This window comes from Grammomys surdaster, unplaced genomic scaffold (assembly GCF_004785775.1).
Source record: "Grammomys surdaster isolate TR1022 unplaced genomic scaffold, NIH_TR_1.0 129, whole genome shotgun sequence".
Classification (NCBI taxonomy): domain Eukaryota; kingdom Metazoa; phylum Chordata; class Mammalia; order Rodentia; family Muridae; genus Grammomys; species Grammomys surdaster.
The window spans coordinates 20,924,603-20,952,191 of NW_021604587.1; the positions used below are offsets into that span (position 1 = coordinate 20,924,603).

Genomic DNA, 27,589 nt, shown 5'->3' on the forward strand with positions numbered 1-27,589 from the left:
ATCTCTAGGACTGGAGTCTGTTCCAAGATAACTGACACTTCCCTTTTTTTTTTTTTTTAACCCCTTGACACGACTGATGAAGCAAGCAGGGTTGGTGGCGACGAAAAATCATCTTTGTTTCTCATGAGATAAATGTCTTCACTCCAGAGAGGGCACGGAGCACAATTACAAGCATAACTTGGAATATGATCAGTTCTTACCTCGTTTCTATCATCTACCATCTGAGAAGCCAGAATTGGCCCCTCTCTGATCACCCTGTAATCTTTCACCCATACAGCAGAGTGACCTTAAACATAATAGTAATTAGTTGGGTATGGTAGTGCAGATGTACTCCCAGCAGTTGTGAACCAAAGAAGACCAAGGCTCGCCTGTGCCGCCTAAAATCCTGTCTCAAAATAAAGGCTAGGAATGAGGAAGAAGGATGAATAGATCCCCGTGGGCTAGGCAGTTCAAGTGAGTGAGTTCTAGGTTCAGTGAGTGACCAGGGGCAGGAGAGCTAGCTTGGTGGTTAAGAGCTCTTGTTGTGCCTGCAGAGCACCTGGGTTCAATTGCCTGCACTCACATGGCAGTTCACAACCACTTGTTCTTTAACTCCAGTTCCAGGGAACTGAACCTCACCTCACTTCTGACCTCTGCTGGCACCAAGCACATGTGTATGATTAAGCCATATTTTTTTAAAAAAAGATTTATTTATTTCATTTATATGAGTACACTGCAGCTTTCTTCAAACACACCAGAAGAGGGCATCAGATCCCATTACAGACGATTGTGAGCCACCCTGTGGTTGCTGGGAATTGAACTCAGGACCTTTGGAAGAGCAGTCAGTGCTCTTAACTGCTGACCCATCTCTCCAGCCCTGAAGCCATATATATATATATATTTTTTTTTTTTTTTTGTTTTTTTCGAGACAGGGTTTCTCTGTGTAGCCCTGGCTGTCCTGGAACTCACTCTGTAGACCAGGCTAGCCTCGAACTCTCGAACTCAGAGATCCGCCTGCCTCTGCCTCCCAAGTGCTGGGATTAAAGGCGTGCGCCACCACTGCCCGGCTGAAGCCATATTTTTAAGAGTTAAAAATTAATAAGATAGTACAGAAGAAACCTGATGTTGATCTCTGGCCTCTGAAACACGAACATTTACATGATTATACATACACAGCCACACAAACATGTACATATAACACATGCAAAAAACATACAAGTAACATACAGATTGAGCAACTTGTATTTATATATTTAGAAACCTATTGGGAGGCAGAGGCAGGCGGACTTCTGAGTTCGAGGCCAGCCTGGTCTACAGAGTAATTTCCAGGACAGCCAGTGCTATACAGAGAAACCCTGTCTCGAAAAACCAACCAACCATCCAAACAAACAAACAAAAAAGAAACCTATCTATATACTAATTAAATAATTTTCATCTACTTAAATTATAAAGAACATACAGACTCAAAAAAGCACAGCTGTTTTTATTATACATTCAATTAAAAAACTTCAATTTACACAGTTCAACACCAAAACAAAGTAAAAAATGCATCATTTATTAAGTTGCCATTCACTTGCATTGTTCTCTCCTAAAATTCTGACATAGGAAAACAGCTTAAAGACACATGAATAGGTTCAGTGCACTTCTCATGGCTTACCAGGTGACAAAGATCATGTTTATCCATAGAAAATAAAAGAACCTACAGTAAACTGAAAATAAAATACTGTACTTCGATACAATCAATTTGAAGAGCTTAGAAGAGTATTGGCTAATACTCACCTGCAGAGAATATGCTGTGCTGGGCAAGCTTGGCACACGGGCTCTCAGACACTGCACAGCTCCTCCAGTGTCTCCGAGGGACAAGACAGGCTCTGCTCACACCCTGAGTGGTACCAGCTCTTCTGCTGACCTCCTGGGGATGACTGTTGGCGAGCCTGGCCACCTCCTTTCTGCTGCTTGCATGCACTTCCTGTCCTCCTTTATTTGTCCCCAGCCTTGCTCTGCTGTCATCTGTGTCTGGCACAGAGCACGCAGCCATTCTTCCCCCAAGCATTACCCTCATTGGCTGATTATAAGGTAAAGAGACTAGACCTAAAATTCTCCCTATTTTGCAGTCAAAAAGGTTGACAATGCCTGATTCAGAATATATTTCAATGAGTTCAGATAGAATATGTACTGGTCCAAAGTTTTAAAATATCTACTCTTTTCTATTATTATTAGTGTATTAAAATCATAAACATTGTAGACATCCTATTAAACATTTCTGCAGAAACCTTGCTACTCTACATTTTATTTAGTGAGTTCAGAAAGAACAAAAGTGACACTATGTTCTCTTTGGCAGATCTAACGTCATGCCTCAACCCCAAACCTACTGTTCACACATGCACAGTTAGACCGAGTGGTGGGACAATTAAGTCCCATGACAAGTATTGCTGCTCTCATGAACATCTCTTGTAACAAAGCAGCAGAAAAGCAAACACCCATGATCCTCGGGACAGCTGTCACTGTGACTTTACATACCTCACTTCCCCTGCTGCACAAGTGAGCAACCTCAGTGACCTCAGAAACGCCTGGAGAAATACACACAAAGGAGCCCCTCCTATACCACATGCCGCACTGCTCGATAAAGTGCAGCGAGGCTGGGTAAGGCACAGCGAGGGCTGCGGATGGCAACAATAAAGAGGAAGCTAATGGAGTGGCTGCTTCAGAACCCTCTGTCATGACAGTGCTGAGGCTGATCATACAGCTAGTCTTTTTTTGAAGGGAGAAACCCAATGCGCAGGAAATTCCAGTCACCTACTGCTCTTTTAGCAAGGCTTAACTGATTTTAGTGAGAAGTTAACAAAGTGCTACATTTACGAATGAATAACCTAAAAGTTAATTCCAAAAATACTACGTTTTGTCTTGTTCTAACTATGGATGACAGTTCTATAGAATCTTTTTAGTATTTTCCCCCCTTCTGGTTTTTAAGACAGGGTTTCTCTGTGTAGCACTGGCTGTCCTGGAACTTGCTCTGTAAACCAGGCTGGCCTCAAACTCAAGAGATCCACCTGCCTCTGCCTAGTGCTAGGATTAAAGGTGTGCAACCCCACGACCACCACCTGGCCTCCTCCTCAGCATCTTTACAGCAGGTATTGATGAGATAACATAAAACCAAAGTGCCTGACCTGGGTGATAACCAGTCCTGTGAACTAGAATGATTCACATAATAACTTAAGTTGTATTACCTGAATAGTTTCAACAGTGAAGTACCAAAAAGGGTAAAATAAATATTTCCCACAGCACCATTAGTTTTTATAAAATACTATTTCAGTTAATATACAATTTCAAGATTTTGGCCCATCACACATACAAGGCATAATCTCTTCTTTTACTAACAGCGGGCCTATAAGCATAAATATAACATGAAAATGATATATTTTGCCAAAGTATTTGTAGGATATATTTACATAGTCACTACTAAGTAACATTCACTTAATACTAGTAGATTTAAGGACCAGAAAAAAATTAATTGGCCATTTATTCCATAGTCACAAATTTTAACTGCAAAAAGAATCTAATAGAAAACAGATATACTTTATGGTCAAATTACTTAAAATTAAGTATAACAAGTTAAAAAGTAAAAAATACAGATTGTGTTTGCCCAATACCCAGCATGCTCATGGTCTTATACAATGGTTAGCATGTGCTAGGCCACCTCAGTTTAACACTGACTTGAGCATAACAGAACCAAAAGCATAGACTTTCCTTACAACAAATTCTGTACTCCAAAGCCAAGTGTGATTCAGGTGATGATCAATCTTTGTGTCCCCTGCATCAAAGCAGAGAACTGAGTCTCAGCCTTATTAGAAATCAGTTAATGCTAGAATAAACCTGCTATAAAGCATTTATAACAAAATAAATATTTTCAGTTCCTCCACATTAAGTGACATAAAATCATTAGTATTTTATAACATTAGCTTAGGTCATTTTTTTGGGGGGGGGAGGGGAGACCCAAACACACTGTACAATCCTGAGTAAAAAAATTGACACAATTTCTTGGGGATCATTTTTTGCAGGAATCAAGAAGAAAACACATAAATCAAAACTCACAAATCCCCATTTCTATCAGAAGTACCATGAGTGCTTTTTACTTTGGTAAGGTTATAAATGTAAACCATTTATGTGGAAAAAGTAAAATTTAAACAGAACTTTGCTAGGATGTCTGCATCATTTTTTGATAGTGACATGATAAATAGTCTGAAAGAACAGAGCTAGAGGATCGGAACCACAGGGCTACCATGTCAGCATGGACTCGGCAGTGCAGGACACAGGGGGTGGATGGGAGCAGCTTACAGGCCAACAGCCCTTCATTGCCTGTAACAGAAGAAAAAGGGAATTTATGTTTAAAAGTGGATGTCAACAGACACACCTCCACGGACATCTATAAACAGGCCAAAAGCACGTGAAAAGTTGTTTGTCATCAATTACCAGCGGAAGCGCCAGACAAGCACTTCAGAGAGAGCACTTCACACTTGCTTGGAAGATGATTTTATATATTAAAAAAACTTGAAAAGGTGCTGGAGTGGTGGTAAATGCCTTTAATCTCAGAGGAGAGCAAGAATATCAACAGGCATTTCAACACTCATGTACACAGCAGCACTGTTCATATCAGACAAAAAGTAGAAGTGCCTCAAGCACTTAGTAACAGGCTAACAGTATACTACAGAAATAATATGACATATAATAATAATGTTATATAGTAGTATACTATAGTATATACAGGGTAACAAGTAGCATAGTAACTGGTCAAAAGTGATAGGGTCACTTTATATCCACTAAGGGAACAACCCATCAAGAGGACATCACAATTCTAAACATATATTCACCAAACACAGGTGCATCCCATTTCATAAAAGAACTACTAAATCTAAAACCATAGATTAACCCCAACAAAGTGACTTCAGCACCCCACTCTCACCAACAGCATGCCATATAAACAAACACATCTATACAATAGAATTGAGGACCCAGAAATAAGCCCATTCTCCTACAGTTCCCTGATTTTTTTTTTTTTTTTTTGGTTTTTCGAGACAGGGTTTCTCTGTGTAGCCCTGGCTGTCCTGGAACTCACTCTGTAGACCAGGCTGGCCTCGAACTCAGAAATCCGCCTGCCTCTGCCTCCCAAGTGCTGGGATTAAAGGCGTGCGCCACCAACGCCCGGCCAGTTCCCTGATTTTTGATAAAGAAGCCAAAAGTACACACTGGAAAAGATACAGTATGTTTAAAAGGTGGTACTGGTCAAAATGGACAGCTACTAGCAAAACAGTAAAACTAGATCCTCACCACAAACCTTGCACAAAACTCAATTCTAAATGCATTGGGAATTTTGGCGCAAGACCTGGTACCCTAAATCTGACAGAGAATAAAATGGGAAATGCACTTAAACAAATAAACTTGAATTTATGAGAACTAAATATAGTCCTCATAAATACAAATTATTTACCATGCAAATTAAACTGTTGTAATATGCAAGTCAAACTACTTTGTGATTTTATCCTATCCCAGTCAGAATGGCCAAGGTCAACCAAAATTCAGGTTACAAGAAAAAAAGCCATATCAAAATCTACTGTTTATAAGCAAACTAAGAGATATGATTAATTTTTAAAAAAATCTAAAACAGAGATACCTTGCAAAAAATAGAGAATGCCTTTCCTAGATGCCATAAGTTTTTTAGCCAAATTCCTAGGTATAAAACATTAGTGTCTTTTGATCCAACAGAGAGACATGACAACCACTTTCTGATTGAATTTGAAGCCTACTCCACACAAATGGAGAAATGTTTAAAGCATTAAAAAGAAAAACAAAGGCTAAATGATAGTTAATTTTGTTGTTGTTGTTGTTGTTTTGTTGTTTTTTGAGACAGGGTTTCTCTGTGTAGCCTTGGCAGTCCTAGAACTCACTCTGTAGACCAGGCTGGCCTCGAACTCAGAAATCCACCTGCCTCTGCCTCCCAAGTGCTGGGATTAAAGGCATGTGCCACCACTGCCCGGTGATAGCTAATTATATACTGTGAATTTTTCAATCAAATATTCCTTAATACAGTCTGGAAAACACACTGATTTTTAAAGATACTCGTGATAAGAGGCTCTAAGAAATATGACACTCAGAAGAAAAATCCATATTCACACGGGGCTGCCTTTTCCTAATTCTACACACCTATGACGTCAATCACACGAAGTCTCAGTTTCTGCTGCAGCTCTGTTAGGACAGAAGCCAGAGCAAGTGGAGGCTCCGATATTTTTATAGTTTGCTTTACATCATTTGCAAAGGACAACCAGAGTTTGCCAAAGTCTTCAGTTGAGATCTTTAATGGTCTGAAAAAGTTTTAACAATTAGTCTATGTTGTTAAGAGTTCAATGATGCTGAATAAACACATCTCACACGACTCATAGAAACGAATATACTTTATACATATAATACATATATATTATACATTGTAAACCTGGGTCCCAAGAGATTTATGCTTTTAAATCAGATATGATTAGAATGGCAAGTGTTATCTTCCAACCTGATAATGTTACTGACAACAAAAGATTTAAACTGTACTTTTCCTTTTAATAACCCATTCAATTTTGTCTTTTTTTTTAATTGCTCCAGTAAGATTTTAGCAAATAACTGCATAAATTCTCAAATATAAACAATTCTATCATGTGTACTTTGGATTTGGGGAATAATAAAATTTCTGTTAAGGCAATATACAAGAGAATGAATATGAAGAACTTTAAATTAGTTAATTTAATTAATTAAGAACTTAAGACTCTGTTGACAGGGGCTGGAGAGATGGCTCAGTGGCTAAGAGCACTGACTGTTCTTCCAGAGGTCCTGAGTTCAATTCCCAGCAACCACATGGTGGCTCACAACCATCTGCAATGGGGTCTAATGCCCTCTTTTGGTGTGTCTGAAGAGAGCAATGGTGAATACATAAAATAAATAAATCTTTAAAAAAAGAAAAAAGAAAAAAACAACAACAAAAAAGACTCTGTTGACAGTGTACACACACACACATGATAAAATAGTTATATGTTGTATAACGTCAGGTGGATTATAGGCAACATTCATATTCTAGTTATATTTTTTATAGCATCTGAATTTCTGATAAGTACACATTGACTGTATAGTTTAAAAAAACCTTACATTTAAAGATACAGAAGAATTGATACTATGTATAAAACTATGTTGCATATATATTATGCATCTTTAAATTATAAAATAAGGGTGGGAGTTAAGATTTACATTGTAGCAAAGGCTGACCTAGAACTCATTTTGTAGCCTAGTAATGTTTGAACAGATGGCAATCCTTGGGCCTCAGCCTCCTGACTACTGAGATTATAAGCATGAGCTACCATGCCTAGCTTGTAAGAATACAAGGTTTTAAAAAATATTTATTCATGGGGGATGGAGAGATGGCTCAGTGATTAAGAGTACTGACTGTTCTTCCATAAGTCCTGAGTTCAATTCCCAGCAACCACATGGTGGCTCACAACCATCTGTAATGGGATCTGATGCCCTCTTCTGGTGTGTCTGAAGATAGTGACAGTGTATTCACATAATATAATTTTTTTGTTTTTTTGTTTTTTTTTGTTTTTCGAGACAAGGTTTCTCTGTGTCGTCCTGGCTGTCCTGGAACTCACTCTGTAGACCAAGCTAGCCTCGAACTCTTGAACTCAGTATCCACCTGCCTCTGCCTCCCAAGTGCCGGGATTAAAGGCATGCGCCACCACTGCCCGGCAATAAATCTTTTTTTTTAAAAAAATACTTATTCATGAATATGTGTATCTGTGTGTGACTGTGTGCATGTGCATACAAGTAACCCACAGAGGCCAGAGTGGTGCTGGGTCCTCTAGAGCTGGAGTTACAAGCAGTTGTGAGCCACCAGATCTGTGTGTTAGGAGCCTAACTCCCGTCCTCTGAAAGCCTTCTTAGCCAATGAGTCATCTCTCCAGCCCAAGACTGTTGAATATGTAATTTCTATACTCCCCAATAGCCAGTATTGTGTCTCTAACTAGAAAAAAAAAGGGGAGGGCAAAATAGATGAATAACAAATTAAATAAATTAAATATCTATCTATATTTATTTATTTTAAGAGTATTAAATTCTATTCTGGCAATTCTAATTTTTATTAGAAAATACTTACCTAATAAAATCTAATAATGATAAGTTTATGGAAAATTCCAGTTGAACAGAATGTGTATCTACCATTTGATACTTTATAAAACCAGAGAGAGTCCCCTCTACACAAGGGCTTTCCATCTGCACACCATACTGAAAGGATTTGGTGCTTTCTGTTTCCATCACAGGCGAAGAACATCTGGGTTGCTCAATAATCTGTAAATGAAAGTCATAAAAATATTGAAGAAAGCATCAATAAACTGTTCCTTCTACCTAAGAGATAAAATACTAAAGCACATGAATGTGGGAAGTTAACAAACTTCATTATGAAAACCACTAACAAAAATTTACTAAAACATAAATAATACTTTATAAGTCAAAATCAACTAAATGATTAGTATTATAGCTAAACTCGGTCTATCTATCTATCTATCTTTATTTTAAGATTATTAAATTCCCATCTGGCACCAGAACTCTTTTTTTTTTTAAAGATTTATTTATTTATTTTATTTATGAGTACACTGTAGCTGTCTTCAGACATCCCATAAGAGGGCATCCAATCTCATTACGGATGGTTGTGAGCCACCATGTGGTTGCTGGGATTTGAACTCAGGACCTCTGGAAGAGCAGTCAGTGCTCTTAACCGCTGAGCCATCTCTCCAGCCCCCCAGAACTCTTTTACTCACAGTGCTGGGGAACTGAAGCCAGTGTTTGTGTGTGCTAGGCAAGCCCTCTTCCTAGCTGCTAGCACCTGACTCTTACGCGAGAGGATTTCAAACAATCCTACAGCTGCCTCCATTCTCACTCTCTATCCCTACTCAACTCTACAGGTAGAATAGCGACAGATTGTTTGTTTGGTTTTTAAAGTTCTTGCAAGTAAATCTGCTACACATATGTATTCAAGAATTCCTGCCCTGGTCAATGGCCCATATAATATCTCATTCAACACACTGTAGCTCACAGAAGAAAATGGCTAGTTTTCTGATACATGCCCGTCAAATGTCACAACTGTGCCAAGAACTCTTATAACATTGCAGACAAATGAACTTTTGGAAGTTGCCATAGCACTCTTCCAGAGTTGTGGAAGAGAATGACGCCTGAGTACTGAGAACAGGATACAAATTCAGGGAGAGAAAGAAGGAAAACTGCGAGTTTATCCTTAATATTCTTTTTTTCTCAATGCTCTATTGGCTCTGTTAAATAACCTGAAATGTTTTCAGTGAACATGATAGGAGCAAATGCAGTACTTGGAGAGAGCATGGAGAGAGATCACAGATAAAACCAGAAAACACCAAGAGCATGGGATGTGCATTTAATCCTATAAGCATTCTGCAGAATCAGCTAGTTAACTCCTTACAGGAACACAATACTAATAACCTTGTTTTCAACAGGAGGAAACGGGCAAAAGCAGCTAAGGAACCTAGCTGTGTGACAGCTCAAGTAGGGCGCAGAAGTGAGATTCATAGTGTATTCAATGCACTATGTATCCTAGGCTGACCTGGAGTTCACAGAGATCCTCCAGCCTCTTCTCCTGAGTATGGGTTTAAAGGAGTGCCCGTGTGCCACCTGCAACCTTTATTATGTACTATAGACACTCACTTCATAAAATATCTATGGCCTTTGCAAACACAGTATTGTTGGGCTTCCTTTGTTTCTTTAGAGGAATGTATCCTGAGTCCTGTTTTTAAGGAAGAAAGGAGGATATGGCACAAATTCATAAGGCACTGGAGCCAAAATAGAAACACTAAGTAAGCATTATTTACTTAAAAAATGATATCTTATACGTTGTCTTACCTTGAAATTTTCCATAGAAAAAATTTCTAACTGAGCATCTGTGAACTCTGAGTCAGTCTTACTAGTGACTGACCAGATCACCAATAAACAATCATCCTTCCAGACTTTGTAAGAAGACACAGACACCGTTTCATTACTACAGATTTCCGTGAGATCTGAATGCCCGCACTCAGTTTCTTCCAACAAAGAAGCTAAACTGATTTCCTTGACAGTTGAAGTTGTAGAGGATGAAGGGGGATGAAAGACTTCCATGTTGTTATCAGCAAACAAAGAAGGTGCAGGCAAGCTGACACTTGAGAGGTTTTCAACTGAGGGCAGCTCTGACAGAGACTGAGAACCCAAAAGCTCTGAACTGAGTTCCCCGTGCCCGCTATCCACAGCATCCAGACCGTCCTCGTCTCCACCAGCCATATCTGATCCTGGGCTAAGGGTGGAGGAGGGAGCGGTATGAGCACTGGGTGTCTTGTCACTTTGGGCTACCTTGAGTTTTGATTTCCTTCTGAACTTGTGAGACACAACATCTGCTTTTCCCAACTGCAAAAATAAAATACAATAATAATTTTAAATGAACAATATATTAACACTAGGAATCTGCAAAGAAAAGATTAGTAAATCTCAGATGGAAAGGTGAAAACCCTACAATTCTGACAACCATGTAACTTAAAGCTATCAGCTAAATCTTACTTTTGATTTAAAAAGATAAGGAAAAGAAGTAAGGTCAAAACTCAGTTGTAATAGTTCTAAGAAATATTTGGTTTCTAAATAGTACATCACAGGATTAGACAACCCACCTATGTTTTTGTTTCCAGAGCTGTATTTTATAGAATTCTAAGTTACCTCTGACTTCAAAGAGGTTTTAATAATCTAATAATTGTGATTTTGTGGTCTATGGTAGTAAGCAGAGAAGAAAAAAAGGTTTAACTTCAAAAACTAAATGTGAGAGGCGGACTAGAAAATATGGTGGGAAGAATTCCGTAGCTGGTGATGCTTACCAAACTTGCCACCACTTATCTCACTAAAGAACAGTCTGGGAAACAAAGCACACAGATAAGCCACTATTACTGACAATCTTCAATCAAGCCTCTTGCCCTCAGAGAACTCTCCCACCTACCCTGGTCATTCTTGTTAATTTATGTGGGTCCTAGGCCTTCTGCTATCAGATTGGACTTTAGAGAAAGACTTACTCAAGGGGACTGGACATGACCCTCAGGGCACGTTACTATGTTAGCAGTGGTCCTGGAGCTGGAAGACGATGCTGTGAGAGCATGGGCACTGCCCACCATGGGTAGGTGAAACCCAGTGCCTGGTACCAGCAGACGGCACAGGGATTCTTATGGGAATGTTAATAGATAACTTACCAAACTTATTGTATTTTCGGGTCCTAGCCCAACAAATAGTGATGATGCCAACAGTTGCTTTTCTTTCTCCTCTGTAGAAGGGGTATGGCCTTGAGCTTGGTCCTTTCTGGTCTTGGCTTGGTCTACATTCTCCATTGTTGCACCCTCTGCAGGAACATGTGGGGCTTCTGGTTTATCACCAGTTCCACTCTCCTTCTTGGGGAGATAGCCCTCTTTACCCCATAATTTCTTTATACCTTCCATCTTCAAACTACTTGTCCTAAGGAGATTAAGAAAGCAAGCCAGTTTAAACAATGCTGAATAATTAGATCCTTGATGCATTATTTTTTTCTTCAAAACATGTTATGCCTTTCAAAAAACAGCTTTCATGCTGGGCCGTAGTAGTGCATACTTTTGATCCCAGTGCTCTGAGTTCAAGGCCAGCCCAATCTACAGAATGAGTTCCAGGACAGCCAGGGCTATACAGAGAAACCCTGTCTCAAAAAACAAAACCAATCAAACAAAAAGACCAGCTTTCATATTCATTTTATAAGCCAGAAGGAAACCTAGATTTTTAAATTTTATGTTCATTAGAGCCGACTTCCTCTTTCCACCTGGTAAAATAAAGCACCAGAACTCTAGATTTGGTTAAAAATTTCAGATCATTTAATTACTTGAGTAAGTTACAAAAGACGAGAATGGCTCTAGACTACAGCTTCTCCTTCTGACTCCTGAGGCACCAGGGACACTACCTACAGGTCTACTTACACCGAAAGATTTCTTTCATCTAAAAAAATATACTCAAACTTAGGATTCAATTTTAGTTTACGGTGTTTTATTTTTTAAAGGCAAGCATGTACTAGGCTGCCCCATTTAGACCAAAGCTGTTGGAAACCTTAGCTAGACAAAGCTCATCTCAGAACTCACCAAAGATCAAGCTCCTCCCAGTGCAGCCCATTCAGTGACTGAGGACTAGAAGGCTAAAGCATGGGCTGGGGAGATGGCTCAGTGGATGGTGTTTGTGGGAGGTGCTCTGATGCCAGCACTAGAAGGTAGAGACAGAGAAACCCTGGATAGAGAAGGCTATGGAACCTGGCCAACCGAACTTACGTAAATAGAGAAAAATACAATCAAGGAAGACACCCGAAGTCAGGCTCAGGCCTCCACAGTGCACCTGCACACATGTGCACCAACGGACATGCACAAATACACTCACACATACCATACATGTACACACACACACAAAGTAAAATCCTGGCCACTCCTTTTAGCCCAGTTTAAACAATTCTCAAGGTCACTCTTAACAGAGCAGAAGCCATCACTGACATGACTTTATCTCTTCTTCATTTTCCCAAACGTGTTCTTTGATATTTCTTTCCACAGGTGCGGTTGCAAAGGGTATTCCTAAAAATTCTGCATATTCTGTGCTATTGTAGAATGTACTTCACAGGCAAATGGGAAGAGGCCACTGAAGTCTACAGATTTTTTTTCTCAACTATTTAATTTAATTTAAATACACACCTATTATCAATGTAAGTTTGTCATGTTTCAGTCAACAGCCTAAAAGTGGCAAAGCACACAGGAACAACATGGCCACTTCATATACATGGAAATAGTCAGTAAAAGTTGCTTTTCATATAAGTAAGTCATCTTTGCCTGGATTTGGAAGGCATTATATAACCCATAGTTTTTTAAATTGTGGTTTTGCATTATTGTAAATCAGATGAAGAAGACACACATGTAAATTCTAGGCAAGAAATCTTCAGAAGAATAATGGGGTACTGGTAGAGTAATGTTTTATAATGAGCTTGTAAGTAAGAAATTCTAAATTGGGCTTGACTTTCTTGTCAGCTTACCAGGGCCTGTAGAAGAGAAACAATAGTCTTATCAGAAAGCTATTTGCTGTAAAAGTCATTCTGGTCTATTTGCAGTATTATATGTGCTCAGCACTAAGTTACAAGTCACAGGAGGGCTAGAACTCTCTCTCCTCTAGCTAGCAGTCTCAAGCCCCAAACTAGTCACTGGATTAGGCTTAGTGCCCTAAAACAACAAGATGGAGAATTCGAGAAGGGGGGCAAATTCCAGCCTATGGAAATACAGGGGATTCTCTCAACTGGGACTTTTTCTTTAAATTAAAAAAGTATTTATTTTATGTATAGCAGTGTTTTGTTTGTATGTATATATATCTGCACACCAGAGGAGGACAGTGGATCCCATAGATGGTTATGAACTGCTGTGTAGATTCTGGGAATTGATCAGGATCTCTGGAAGAGCAGCCAGTGCTCTTCAATGCTGAGCCATCTCTCCAGGCCCCCTCTATCAGGATTTTTAAAATCACTGGCTTGTATCACATAAGTGCACCAGCCACTTTTGCCCTTTCCCTATGCTGGCGCCCCTTTCTGCAGAACTGTAAGTTTAAAAGCCAACACTTTCACTAGTCTCTCTAATTTGTTATTATCTTATTTTCAACATTCACCTTGCTAGTTATCACACAGGTTCTTAATCTGAAATAATGTGTGAATTGTGATCTCTGAAAACTTCAATCCATCCTTCATGATCAATTTCTAAATAATAAAGCACATACAATGGACATAAAACCATATAGAATTTGTAAGGTCAGCCCTTCACATCACCCTGAACACTGTTCACTTTACAGACTTCTCCCTGGGTCTGGAGGGCCTTTGTTTCCACTTGCTGCTTTGTTCTGTGTGAGACCCTTAATGGCCATCACCTCCACTATCACAAACCCACCAACCACACCTGGAATGCCAAAATTAAACGTCTAGAAGAGAAATTAAGGATGTTAGACCAAGGAGAAAAAGGATTAAAACCACAACTCCTGTCATTGTATACACCGTATCATTTTTCATCAATCATATCCATACGATTCCTGGGAGATTTTATAGCCACCTCATTGAAAGATTAACAAACTGTAAGTGTGAAAATAAAATGAGGTTGACTGACTTAGTACAAGAACTCAATTCCAATGTCCCTTAGGGCTGTCATCCTGAGTTTTCATTACATTTTTACTTAAAACATTTTGAACTTTAAAAAAAAATTGTTTTTAGCTGGGCGGTGGTGGCATACACCTTTGATGCCAGCACTCAGGAAGCAAAGTGGATCTCTACAGAGTGACTTCCAGGACAGCCAGAGCTACACAGGCCCTGCCCCCTTGTCCCTGCATGACTGTTGATGTTATCAAAGAGTCATGTGTTTGGCTCAACTGTCTTATGCATGATGTGGCATGGGTATTTCTTTTGTTGCTGTTGCTGGTTTTACAAGACAGGATTTTGCTGTGTAGCCCTGGTTATCCTGGAACTCACTCTGTAGACCAGGCTGGCCTCAAACTCACAGAGATATACCAGCCTCTGCCTCTCAAGTGCTGGGATTAAAGGCATATGTCGCCACCCCCACCCCAGCTAAAAATTAAAGTATATTTAAGAGAATAAAAATTGACCTGAAATAAATATGCAACTGTGTAAGCAATTTTCAACGTGGCCCAAGAATCCCTGAAAACATGGTAAGGGCACGCACGTCAGTCTGCAGGTGTCTGCTCTCACTCACATGCATGTAGAGGCCAGAGGACAAAGTCAAACCTTCCTCTATCACTTTAACTTTATTCCCTTATGACTAGGACTGAATTAGAAGCTGTCACTTCGGTTAGGCTGGTGTACTGGTACCAGCATAGTAGGGTATTGCTGTGACAGACCTGACCCTGTTTTGGGGAGGACTGTGGAAGGACTTTGGAACTTCAGGCTAGAAGAGCTATTGAGTGTTGAGAGCTCAGTGGGCTGCTCTGTGGGAGCCTGGGAGACAAGGATGCTGAGAGCAGTGAGAAGATGGAGGCCTGGCCTGTGGACTTTCAGAGGGAAGGTTAAAGACTCTATCAGGGCTGTTGCTATTTTGATTAAGACTCTGTGGTTCTGGTTTGCTTGCTGGGGCTGAACAATCACCTGTGTAACAAGATACCAGAACAACTAAAATAAAACTTTATGCTACCGGGACAATTGATGCTGGCTAGCTTGAGCTAAGAAATTAGCAGTGATTAAGAAGAGACCACCCTCATTGAGATGACATCTTCTGGGAAGTGTTTTCTGAGAGCACAGAGAAGCTGGACTTGGTAATGTGTAAGAGTCACCCAGTTGGTACTGGTTTTGAAGGCATGAAGGGGTCATGGAGAGCATCTGAGTCTTGGCACTATGAGAGGCCAGGAGAGGCCATTGGTGAAGGTGCGGCCTCAGTGGCAGATGAAGGCCCAGGACTGAAGGGGTCATACAGAGAAACTGAGGTTTGGCACCACGAAGAGAGCCTTTGAGATGTTATCTGTGAAAGTGCAGCCTAGTTGCACCAGAAGATCCCAGCGCCCTGGAGATGCCAGTACAATGGGATGACCACCAAGAATAGCAGTAACAGTGGAGTGGAGGCAGCCATAGCCCAGAAGACAAGCTGTGTGCTACAGAGGCCAGAGCTAGAGAAGTGACCCAAGCCCTTTGCAGAAGACTGTGAGTGAATCCAAGACACTGACAGCTGGTGTTGGATTTTGATTTGATTTTAGGTGTGTTCTGATTTTTTTCCTCTTGAAGAAAGTATTTTACTGGAAGTCACAGCTAAGAGACTGAATTTTAAAAGACTTTAGATTTTAAGAGATTGGCTGCCTTAAAGGGACTGAAAATTTAATGTATTTGAATTTGTAAAGACTGTGGGACTTTTAAAGACTTAGATCTTGGGGATGAGTAAGAAAGTAAGGTTTATGGCTTAATAGTGGTGTGTTTGTGTCTCAAGTTGACAAATGGTCAGTTGTACTGGCTGGTTTTGTGTGTCAACTTGATACAAACTAGCCTTATCAGAGAGGAAGGCGCCTCAGTTAAGGACATGCCTCTACGAGATTGAGCTGTGAGGCAATTTTTCAATTAGTGATCAATGGGGAAAGGCCTAACTCATGGTAGGTGGTGATATCCCTGGGCTGGTGGTCTTGGGTTCTTTAAGAAAGCCAGTAAGCAGCACCCCTCCATGACCGCTGCATCAGTTCCTGCCTCCAGGTTTTAGGCCTGTGTGAGTTCCTGTCCTGACTTCCTTTGGTGATGAACAACAATGTGGAAGTGTGAGCCACATAAACCGTGTCTCCTCAACTTGCTTTTGGGTCATGGTCTTTCATCGAAGCAATAGGAAACCCTAATTAAGACAACTGGCTAACCAGCAAGCTCCCACCCAATACTGGGGTTACAGGCATGCATAGCCATTTCAGTTTCTCATACGGGTGCAAGAATTTGAACCCAGGTTCTCATGCTTGCATAGCAAGTGCTAAGTTCCCTCCCCAGAGCCTCTGAAAGTATTCTGAGCAAAGAATAGAGCTTCCTTAGACAAAGTCAGTCACCTTATTTCATGTTCTTCTCTGTATCTGTCACAATTCTGCTAAGATGATAAGAAGTATTTGCCAGAGAGTAACATAAATAATAAGGAATAACGAATATGCTAATACTTATCTGGTAAAAAAAAAATTCCAATATGCTTCTTAAAATTTTGTCATATGTGGCAATAATGTGCATTATGTGCAAATCTTATTTTTTTTAAATTAATGTGTATGCATGTCTACATGTATGAGCACATGCATGTGGGTGCCTACTGAGGCCAGAAGAGGGCATCTGATGTTCTAGAGATAGAGTTATAGGCAGTTGTGAGCTGGCTGATGTGGATGCAGGGAGCTTATCCTCTGCAAGACCAATGCAGGCTCTTAACTGCTGGGGCATCTCTCCAGACCTCATGTGCAAATCCCACCCATGGCTTATTTTGTCTTAAAATAAAGAAGGCAGATAAGGTCTTGCAGTTTAAGGACATATTATATAGTACCAGAAACTTGAAACCAATCAATGAGAGCAAGTGAAAAAAATCTCACATAGAATATACCTCTTAGGAACCTTTCAATGATATTAAGCCCATAGTTACAAGTACGGCTTTCCTTTTGCATTATTTGAAAATGAAAACTTCTCAGAGGACATCCTAAAATGAGCAAATAATAATCATGAGGACACAGGCAGAGGCAGAGAGCAGGCAGGATGCTGGAGGGAGGTACACATGCCAAATCCTCAACTTTACAAAGACACTCACTCCTTCAGCCCCGTCTCAGCACTGTTTCCAGATATATCTGAGCCCAGAGAAATGCCAGCAGGAGACTCCCGTCCAGTGAAGCCAGATGAAGAAAATGACAGTCCATATGGTTCAAAATTGAGAACTACAATTTTAAAAGAGAAACAGAGGTTCATATTAAAACAAAGCATAAGAATACAATTTGTGAGATCCCATTCACTATTGAAATAATTAAAAAGCTGACAGTTTTCCAGAATAGAGCTTTATGTATGATCTAACCAGTGGTATACAGTACGAATAAAGCAGCTACTACTGACTTAAGTCTGCATAGACTAGGGTAGTCAGAGACAAACTATCCTTCACTTTTATCCTATTATCTTCCCTAAAAAACTAAAAAGAAATCAGTTAGAAAGGCAAGCTATTAAAGTAAGCCAGGCCCACAGAGAGGTTGCTGCTGTTATAAGAATAAAGAGGCAATGGGTTAATGTGGAGTGGTGGTCACGCTTCACTAATAGAAAGATTCCTGGGCAAAGCTTTACCTCAGATCAGCGGGTGACACTCTCAATGGGAATCTTCCTTACTTACAAAAACAATGTTTACTCATTCACATGCTAATTCTTTTGAATATGTATAGGTTATGTATATAACCTAAATCAATTCAATCAGAGCCGCCATGAAATTCCTATTATTATTGTGGCAGAGCAGATGCCAAACATCTGTTCCCCTTCCTTTAAGAAGCAGACTCCTCCAGTCTTAGGTAGGTATACAGGCAGCCAGGGGAGACAGTTCCAGATTCTGTTGCCATATGGCTTACATGTTCTGGGGAATTAAATTCTTGACACAGATGGAGTGCAACATCTGGGAGAAGTACTTGCAAAGAAATTCTGTCCTCCCATTTCCTTTGCCTACTGGTTACACTGCAAGTTGGTTGCTGAAGTGCAAGCAGCCATCTCTACTCATGAAGTGAAACAGCAAAGATGTGGGAACACAAAGAGAGATGGAATCTGGAGTTCTCATAACTACACAGCTAACACCAAACCACTTGATTGTCTAGACGAGAAAGAACAATATCATGTTTTTCATAAGACCTCATTAAAAAAAAAACCAATTAGCTAAACCTAACTGTAACTGGCAAATCTATCTTTTCAGACATAGGGCAAGGCATCAAATGTCACTCAGAGTATGCAAAGCTGTGACTATCAGTAAACTCAAACAAGTAACAGGGTGAGAAAGGATGGAAGGGTTACAAGTGGAAGGTCCATCATCCAAACAGATGTGTGAGAAGGGGACGGAGAGTTGGCTCAGGGTTAAGAGCATTTGCTGCAGCTAGGAGGTGGTGCTGCACACCTTTAAGCCCAGTACTCTGGAGGCAGAGAGGAAGAGGTAGGTGGAGTTCTGAGCCAGCAAAAGCTACAGAGAAACTCTGCCTTGAAAAAAACAAATGAAAGAAAGTAAAAAGGAAAGAATGAGAGAAAGGAAGGAAAAGAAAACAAAAGAAAAAGGAAAAAAAGAAGCATTTGTTGCTTTTGGGTTCAATTCCCAGCATGGTGGCTCACAACTGTCTGTAACTCCAATTCCAGGAAATCCAATGCCCTCTTTTGTCCTTCTAAAGGTACTAAGAATACACAATTCACATATAAATATACACACAAATAAAATAAATAGAATAAATCTTTTTAAAATTAAAAAAATTAAGATGGCTATATTACCAAAAACAAACAAACAAAACCTCAAGCAAAGAAAAAACTAGAGAGATTCAACTCAACTGCCATCAAAATTTCAATGACATTCTTGACTAAACTACAACAATCCAAAAAGTCATATAGAAGCACAAAAGCCATGAATATACAAAGCAATCTCATCCAGAAAGAACACCACTGGAGTAATTATCATAGCTGACTCAAATTTTACTAGGAAGTCACAGTGGCAATGGCAGCAGGGCCCAGGGACAAAGATGCATTTACATAGACCAGTGGACAGAACAGAGACTCAGAGACAAAACCACACATACGCTCATGGAATTTCTAACAAAGATATTAAAAACATACATTAAAAAACTCAACACCCTCATCAACAAATGGTACTGGCAAAATTGGGTACCACTTGCAGATCCCTATAGAGAATATGCTTAGAGATAAGAATTTTCTGAACAAGACCCAAATAGCACAAGTAGTAGCAGCAAGAATTTACAAGGGATTATATAAAATTAACAAGTTTCTTCATAGCAAACAAAACTATCAGCTTAGTGAACAGACAGCCAACAAGAGGGAAGAAAATATTTGGAAGCTATACTTCAGATGGAGTTAGGATCTCAAATATATAGAGCTAGAAAAATTAAACAACAAAACACCAGCCACACAAAAAACCCTGCCAATCAATAAGCGGGCTAATTAAATGAGCAGTAGATAGTTCTCAGAAGAAGAAAACACAAATGTCCAGGAAATATTTCTTTAAAGTGTCTAACATCCTGTCTGGACATGGTGGCCCATACTTTTAATCCCAGGACTCAGGAAGCAGAGTCTTCTCTAAGGTAAGCTTATCTCCAAATTCAAGGTCAGCCTGCTCTACACAGGAATTCCATACAGGGCTACGTAGAAAGCTTATGTCTCAAAAAAGTGTTCAATATCCCTAGCCTTCAAGGAGATGTAAATTAAAAACACCTCGAGCCTCCATTTCACTCTGGTCAGAACACTAGACAGAGGGTGAGGAGGATGAGGATGAGGTGAGAGAAGAGGCCTGATCCCTACAGGTGGGTTAGAGACCACGCACCACTATGGAAGCCAGGATGGCAGTCTCCCAAGAGGTCAAACATACAACTACCAGATGACCTAGCTGTACTACTCCTGGGCATATACTCAAAGGACTTTCTATTCCACTACAGAGACACAGTACATCCACACTTCTTGCTGCTCTATTCACAATACCAAGAATCAGCCTGAATGTCCGTCAACACACCAACGGATAATAGAAATGTAGTGCACATACACAATGGAATTTTACTCAGCTATAAAACAGGTGAAATTAGAACATCTGCAGAAAAGTGGGTAGATATTTAAAGTACATAAAGTGACCCAGACTCAGAGAGGAAGATGTTGCATGTTCCTCACACATTGTCTTCAGTGATATGCACACGCACATGTGAATGTCTGAGTCTAGGCTTTGCAGCTAGACAGGGGACCATGGGAGGGAGAAGTGCTGAGGAAGGAGTCCACAGCAGAACACAGAAAACCAGAAAGGAAGCTATTGGGGGTAAAAGGGAGAAAAAAGGTATGTGGGGATTGTGGTAGTTAGAGAATCAACAAACAAAAATTTGTTTTAAAATGCCATAATAAAACTTAATAATACTTCGTACACTACTTTTAATTGAAAATTACTTTAAATAAATATAATAAAAATTTTAATCAAAAGCTCTGTAAAAGATAACAATGTGCCAAGAAACTCTTTGATCCCACAGTTCATAACAGAATGGTCTGGCACCCAGCATAAGAAATGTGCACTCAGCAAAAACAGTAACAACAAATTCCCGAAATCTCTCAGCCTGGAAGTGTCAGTAGTGCCAACATCCTGAACTCATAAGCCAAAGTCCACACTTCTCTCCATTTCACAGGAGCAATTTCCAGGCACCATGCACATGACTCGGGGATCTCCTCTCCACCAAGTTCACGTAGACTCCCTCACAGGCTGTGCTTTTCAAGGTATAAAGCTCTTGCTCTTGTGAGTTCCTTGTGACATAACTAAGTAGATACTTTGTTAGAGAATCTAATATATAGACTGTTCACAGTGAAAATGAGTCACTAGCCCACAATGACCAGGGTTGCTTCTGGAGCCTTTCTAGACATGCTTACACTATTCAGTGTTGGCCCTCCCCAGGTGTGGTGGCACATGACCTTAATTCCAGCACTCTAGAGGCAGAGGTGGGTGGATTCTTTATCTCAAATTCTCAACCAGCCTGCACTACACAGTGAGCACAGTTTGTCTCAGTAACAACAAAAACTAAAACCAAAACAAACCATTTATGATAGAGAGATGGAAATACACCTTTTTCCTGAGAGAGCTGTTCCTCTTGGCGCTGGTGATGGGGCTTATAAGGTGCTGCTCCCTGACTGAGTCCTTCAGCCACAAAACCATCCAGAAAAGATAAAGAAGCATCCACCTGCATTAAAGTTAAGCAAAAGTCAGGAATTAACAATCAAACATGTATTTAGAAGACTAGGTTGAACATTCATATAACTCTGGCACAATTATCTTTTAAACTTTTTAAAGAGAGACCCTCTCCAGGGTCCAGTGGGTTAAGTTAGTCTGATTATATCCTCCATAATCCCCTAGATCTAGTGTGAATCCCACACCCAGTGCCAGGCCTGGTCTGGCCACCCCTCCCTGTGCCACTAGTAAGCTCTACACATCTGCCAAGACCTGCCCTACCTGTTCACACCCTTCAGCCCCCCCAACTCCCATGCCACATCCAAATTCTCCACCCAGCCATAGCCTGCACATCCTTTTCCAGTGCCTAGCCAGGTGGGCCCACCTGATCCTCCCTTTGTTACACCCACCTGGTCCCCAGATCTACCCGCAAAGTTCCAGGCTTGGACCAGGACCCACATCATGGACACCAACCCAGTACCCTGTGGCTACCTGACCTCATCTCAGCTAAGCCGTACTCAACTTCTAGGCGTAGCCAGACCTGCACATCGGTGTTCTGCCCCAACCTGACTGTCTGTATCAGACACAACTAAAAGAAGTCTGTGTATACACACACACATACATACACAGTTTAAGTGAGGATTTCTCATCTGGGCTGACACTGTTACCCTAAGAGCCATAGACTATCTGACCAAAAATTTAACACTAAACATGAGAAGCCCTCTTTTGAGTTGTTGGTTATGGCTGTCCAAAAAACTCCCAAAACATACAAGCTACTGCTATTGTCCTTGGTGTTTCTCAGAGGTAGTTGGTAGAAGACACCGTGTGTTTTGGGCACAGGATCCAGAGAACCCAAGTTGTATCTGACCTTGTGTTGTATAGTTTTATGTCGACTTGACACAAGGTAATGTCATTTGAGAAGAAGAAGCCTCAATTAAGAAAATGCTTCCATTAGATAGGGCTGTAGGCAAGCCCGTAAGAAATTGTTCTTAAACAGTCACTGATGGAAGGACCTGGTCCATTGTGGATGATGCCATCCCTGGGCTGGTGGTCCTGGGTTTTATAAGAAAGCAGGCTGAGGAAGCCATGGGAAATAAGCCAGTAAGCACCACCCCTCCATTGCCTCTGTATCAGCTCCTGACTTCAGGTTCAAGCTTCATTTGCGTTCCTGTCCTGACTTCTTTCAGTGATGAACAGTGATTTGAAAATGTAAGCCAAATAAACCCTTTCCTCCCCACATTGCTTTGGTCATGGTGTATCACCACAACAAATAATAACTCTAGCTGAGACAGACCTAAAAGTTGACTCTCTGAGGATTAGATTTTATCATGTCAGACAGTGCCATGCAAGCTTCCAAAGGAGGCTACTCAGATTACTGAGTAGACCCCTATGGACCACAACAAACCACCAGCAATGCACAATAACCTTAAGGGTGTGGAAGTGGCATGTAGTTTTGGAGATAGCCAGCTCTACAATCAAGAAATCGTGTCTGGGCCGGGCAGTGGTGTCGCACGCCTTTAATCCCAGCACTTGGGAGGCAGAGGCAGGAGGATTTCTGAGTTTGAGGCCAGCCTGGTCTACAGAGTGAGTTCCAGGACAGCCAGGACTACACAGAGAAACCCTGTCTCGAAAAACAAACAAACAAACAAACAAAAAAGGAAATAAATAAATAAATAAATAAATAAATCGTGTCTGGTACTGGAAACCTAGCCAACTATTCAGAACTAATGAACTCATGGATCTTGTAGTAAGACCTAGAACCATCACTTTATTAAACCAGTATACAATCTCTAACTACGTTCTATAAGTTTGTCCTTAAACACAGAGAAGTGTCGTTCTCCTCATCAAGGAAACTTCTCTTTGCAACCAATGGGAATCACTACAGAAACCCACAGCCAATCAAAATGCAAAATTGTAGAGCCTGTTCCTAATGGATACATCTACAAAACACTCTCGCACGTAACACTCAAGGAATACTGGGGAAGAGAGTCCAGAAAGACTGTAAAAGTCAGAGAATCAGGGTGTTTGCTATAAGAATGTGTCTCTTCAAAATGTCAGAGATGCTATACTGACAAATAGAGGATTCCTGCTTGCGTTTTACCTTTCTTCTTCTTTTACAACTAGATGGAGACTACGTGAGTTTGACTAGAAACAGAACCCCATGCTTCAAACCAGTAAAGTCTTACTAACATTGACAAGATCCAAGACAATGAACCCAGTGGCAACCCATTTCTTAGGACGTGTGCTTGCTATACAGAAGCTTTGTCTGCTTTTTTCCCCCTCTTAAAATTCTCTTAAACCTATGATCCCATAATAAAACTTCTTCCTGAATCTTACTCTTCTAAGGTCTGTGAATTTCACTGTTCAAATTTCAAAGACAAAACCCTGGCTCTGTGGAAATGTGTGACCTTGACCTTCCAGAACCCCAACTTCTATGTTAAGCCCACACAAGGCTAGAGAGCCTGTTATACTCAAAGGACACCATCCCCACCTCACATAGCTTTCCCCAGCCTTGCCCACATCTCAAGACCATCACAAGCTAAAACATCTACACTGAGTTCTTAGGAAGAGACACTCTCCAGCTCCTACTTAGAGCCAGTATTAAATAGAACCTCTCCAATTCTTTCCCTACCATCATGAGAAAAACTAAAAAGTTCATCATACATGCAGCAGAAACTATATTTTGATATATATTCCTTATATATCATATATGCAGGAATTGCTGTTAGGCAACAGGATTTTGACAAAATGAAGCACAGGATTCTTACCATTATGTCTTCACAATTCTGAGCACCCTGAACCAAGCTCTTCATAAGTTCTACATTTTCATGCAGATGCTTCAATTCAAATGCATGCTGTCTCAGACAAGTATCCAAGGATACAGTGAATGCTTGGATTAATTTCTCAACTATGTCTGAAGAATGAGCTTGCGGTGTCAGCTTGGTTATTGCGGCAAACAACCAGGCTTTTGTTTCTGAAGAAATGGAGTCACTCATAAGTAACTTGTAGAGCCTGGTTATAACCGCCTCTGGACGTTCTCTATCTAAGAGATAGGAATACTCTCCTAATACCTAGAGTAAAACAAAATTGGTGTATATGTAAATACCAAGTCAGACAGTATGCCGATTGCGACTTACAACTAGAATGAACTTCCATCTGGATCACACATATTTTTATGATGAATATTATTAAAGAAACACTATAAACTATACCAAGACTGTACCCTCAATACAAAAGAACTGGAACTCATCAGTAACAATATATAAAGTAAAATACCTTTATACGTTATCGTTCTTCTGAACTTCCAGATAGTTGCTGGTAGGTCTCCAATGTTAGTAAGAGTAAGATTTTACAAAATGAAGATTTCTAGCCTACCTGCCTGCCTGCCTTTCTTGAAACAGGCTTTCTCTGTGTAACCCTGGTTGCCCTAGAACTACCTCTGTAGAACAGACTGGCCTCAAACTCAAGAGATCCACCCACCTCTGCCTCCCTAGCACTGGGATTAAAAGTGTGCACCACCACTGCCCAGCGGTCTCTCATAAAACACAGATTTCTAGTTTCTCTCATCAGAAAGTGTAATTTAGTGTGATTGTTGAGAGGAACCAGAGTACACATCAGGACAAGCATCAGCTGACACGGATGAAGACAGTCCACAGGACTGACGGCACGAAGGCTGATCACGCTACAGATCTTTTTTTTCACATCTAACTTACTCAAGGGACATATCATTTGACTGGCTTAATCATTTTATAAATGTTAAAATTAACATTGTATAAATATAATTCAAGGAATATAAGATCTTTTCTAAATGGCATTTACTGCATATCTTCTTGCCTTTAGCACAATAATAGTACCAGAAAAACAAACAAACAAACAAACAAACACAAAGAAACAAAAACAGAACTCAGGAGGCAGAGGTAAGTGGATCTCTGTGAGTTCAAGGGCAGCATGGCCTACAGAGCAAGTTCCAGGACAGCCAGGGCTACACAGAGAAACCATTTTAACCGAAAGAAATAGGATGAGGGGAAGGGAATTATGGGTTGAGTCTATAATCCTAGCACCTGGGATGCTGGGACAGCAGGCTGCCATGAGTTTCAGGCTAGCTAGTGCTACATAGTGAGTGTCAGGTTTGCCTGGGCTACATGATAACATGTCTTTAAAAGACAAAAGAGAATCTAAACAACATAGTGAGACACCAATTTAAAAACAAACAAAAATTCCAGCTATGACAATGAAGGTTTGAAGTCCTACCACTTGGAGAGCTGGAGCCCAGGAGTCATGAATTCAAGGCCAGCCTAGGCTGCAAAGTGAGATCCTGCTCCTCTCAAAACAAACAATAACAAAATAGTAATTTTAAAGGAAGCTTTAATAAATAAAAGATGGAAACTTCCAGAAGAGCAGGTAACTTGAATTCCATCTCAGAAATTAAATTTTTAGTGGACTTCCGTGTGTGAGTCAGTTGTTTCCTCCCATTATTTATTCCCATTAAGTACATTCAAATGACACCGGCGTGTGTGTGAACTACACACAAAAGGTCTGGGAGTGCAGCTCACTGTTTGCCTAGAATACATGAAGGTTTGATGCCCAGCAAACGTAAAACCAAGCATGGTTGTGTATGCCCACCTAGGAATAGGAAGAAAATCCTGTTCTTAATCCTAGGAGGTAGAGGCCAAAGAGTTGGAAGTTCAAGGCTTTCCATGGCTACACAGCAAGTCTGAGTCGAGTCTGGGATATGGAAGACTAAAAAAAAAAAAAAAGAAAAAAGAGAAAAAGAAAAACAACAAAAAAATCCCAACCTTACTAAAAACCAGACCAGTGACCAGACCATACAAAGAAAAGATAAGTCAGTAATTACAGGATAAAAGTAAACATTGGGGAAGAAAACCGACGAGAGGAGGCGAATGATATCTGGAGGAAATATGTTGTTATAATACTTTGCATGCAATATACTTTGCTCACCCAGCTCATAACTTGAAGAAATCTCTGTGGATAGAAAGTATTCTCCATATCTAATAAAGTCAGATAAGACTGAACTGCGTAGAGTCTTAATTGTCGATCTTCTGTTTCATCATCAAAACCTACAAAGAAATTGCAATACCAGTTTAGTTTCCACTCACTTGCCAATGACTGTAATAAAAAAGAATTGTAATTTCTTTACCAACCTTCTGCTAGCAGTCTCAGGAAATTACTGAGAATATCAGGGTGCATTACATCTCCTCCCACTGAAAACACAGCATTCATTGTCTGAATAAACCACACGTTGTCAGGAGCATATGTGTCCAGTGTTAAGAACAAATCACTTCTTCATGTCATGCTTCACTGAAATCATCCTCTCCACAACACAATTCATGCCGAGCGGCAGCTTAACTCTAACTACCAAGAATGCTCTACAGCCCAGTCCTACATAAAATGTGTGCTCACCAGGCTTACACACAGCAAGTAGTCAATATACAAACATGAATAATTTGAAGAGCTGAACAGGCCATCTTGGACAACAAATACTGGAAGATTCCTATGTATTTCAGAGGGGCTAAAGCTGTGGTGTGTCCACTTGAGCAAACTTTTTAACCTCTTTGTAATATCTTTGTATCAGTGTATTTGACCATCCTGCTAGCGCAAAGCCACAGAACTGCCGATGGCAGTGTACATTAAACCAAGACCCAAGTTCCAAAAGACATTTAAAAAAAAAAAAAAAAGCCAACCCCCAAGAAGTACATAAGCTCTGAGACTTATGAATCAGGAATTAAGAATTACTTAATCGCTGGGTCCCTGAACTCAAGTGGCTCCATCTGTACCACCATTTTCAAGTCAGTGAAGTCACAACTGAAGCAAAGGATATTTCTCAGCCAACTCGGCTATTTTGCCAACTAAACTGATGATGATATACTCTTCTTTGCTCTGATGTAAATATTCAAGCATTTTTTGTACAATAACTACTACATTCTGTGCATTTGTAATCCTGTAAAGAAGTTCCAGAGTCTATTAAGAGAAATAAAAACAGTATTACAAAATCATATGTGCGAACACCAATAAATATAATAAATGTGTTTATAAGTTAACTGTTCTGCTTTTGTCTAGATTTTCAGGACACTCAGCTAACAGGT

At 40.2% G+C, this 27,589-nt stretch overlaps 1 protein-coding gene across 2 annotated transcripts in view; it reads right to left on the reverse strand.

Moving 5' to 3' along the window:
* Positions 1-1,442: 1,442 nt before the first annotated feature.
* Ap4e1 (adaptor related protein complex 4 subunit epsilon 1) overlaps positions 1,443-27,589 on the reverse strand; it is a 68,920-nt gene continuing 42,773 nt past the window's right edge. For both annotated transcript variants that reach the window (XM_028756145.1, XM_028756154.1), the window contains 11 exons: positions 27,325-27,464; positions 26,648-26,760; positions 26,445-26,563; positions 24,254-24,556; positions 21,384-21,498; positions 17,367-17,490; positions 11,283-11,541; positions 9,925-10,458; positions 8,156-8,346; positions 6,178-6,335; positions 1,443-4,335 (listed from right to left, as the gene is read on the reverse strand). In XM_028756145.1, the coding sequence (XP_028611978.1) occupies positions 4,175-4,335; positions 6,178-6,335; positions 8,156-8,346; positions 9,925-10,458; positions 11,283-11,541; positions 17,367-17,490; positions 21,384-21,498; positions 24,254-24,556; positions 26,445-26,563; positions 26,648-26,760; positions 27,325-27,464 (2,217 nt within the window). In that variant the 3' untranslated portion in view covers positions 1,443-4,174. The remainder of the gene's footprint in view (positions 4,336-6,177; positions 6,336-8,155; positions 8,347-9,924; positions 10,459-11,282; positions 11,542-17,366; positions 17,491-21,383; positions 21,499-24,253; positions 24,557-26,444; positions 26,564-26,647; positions 26,761-27,324; positions 27,465-27,589) is intronic.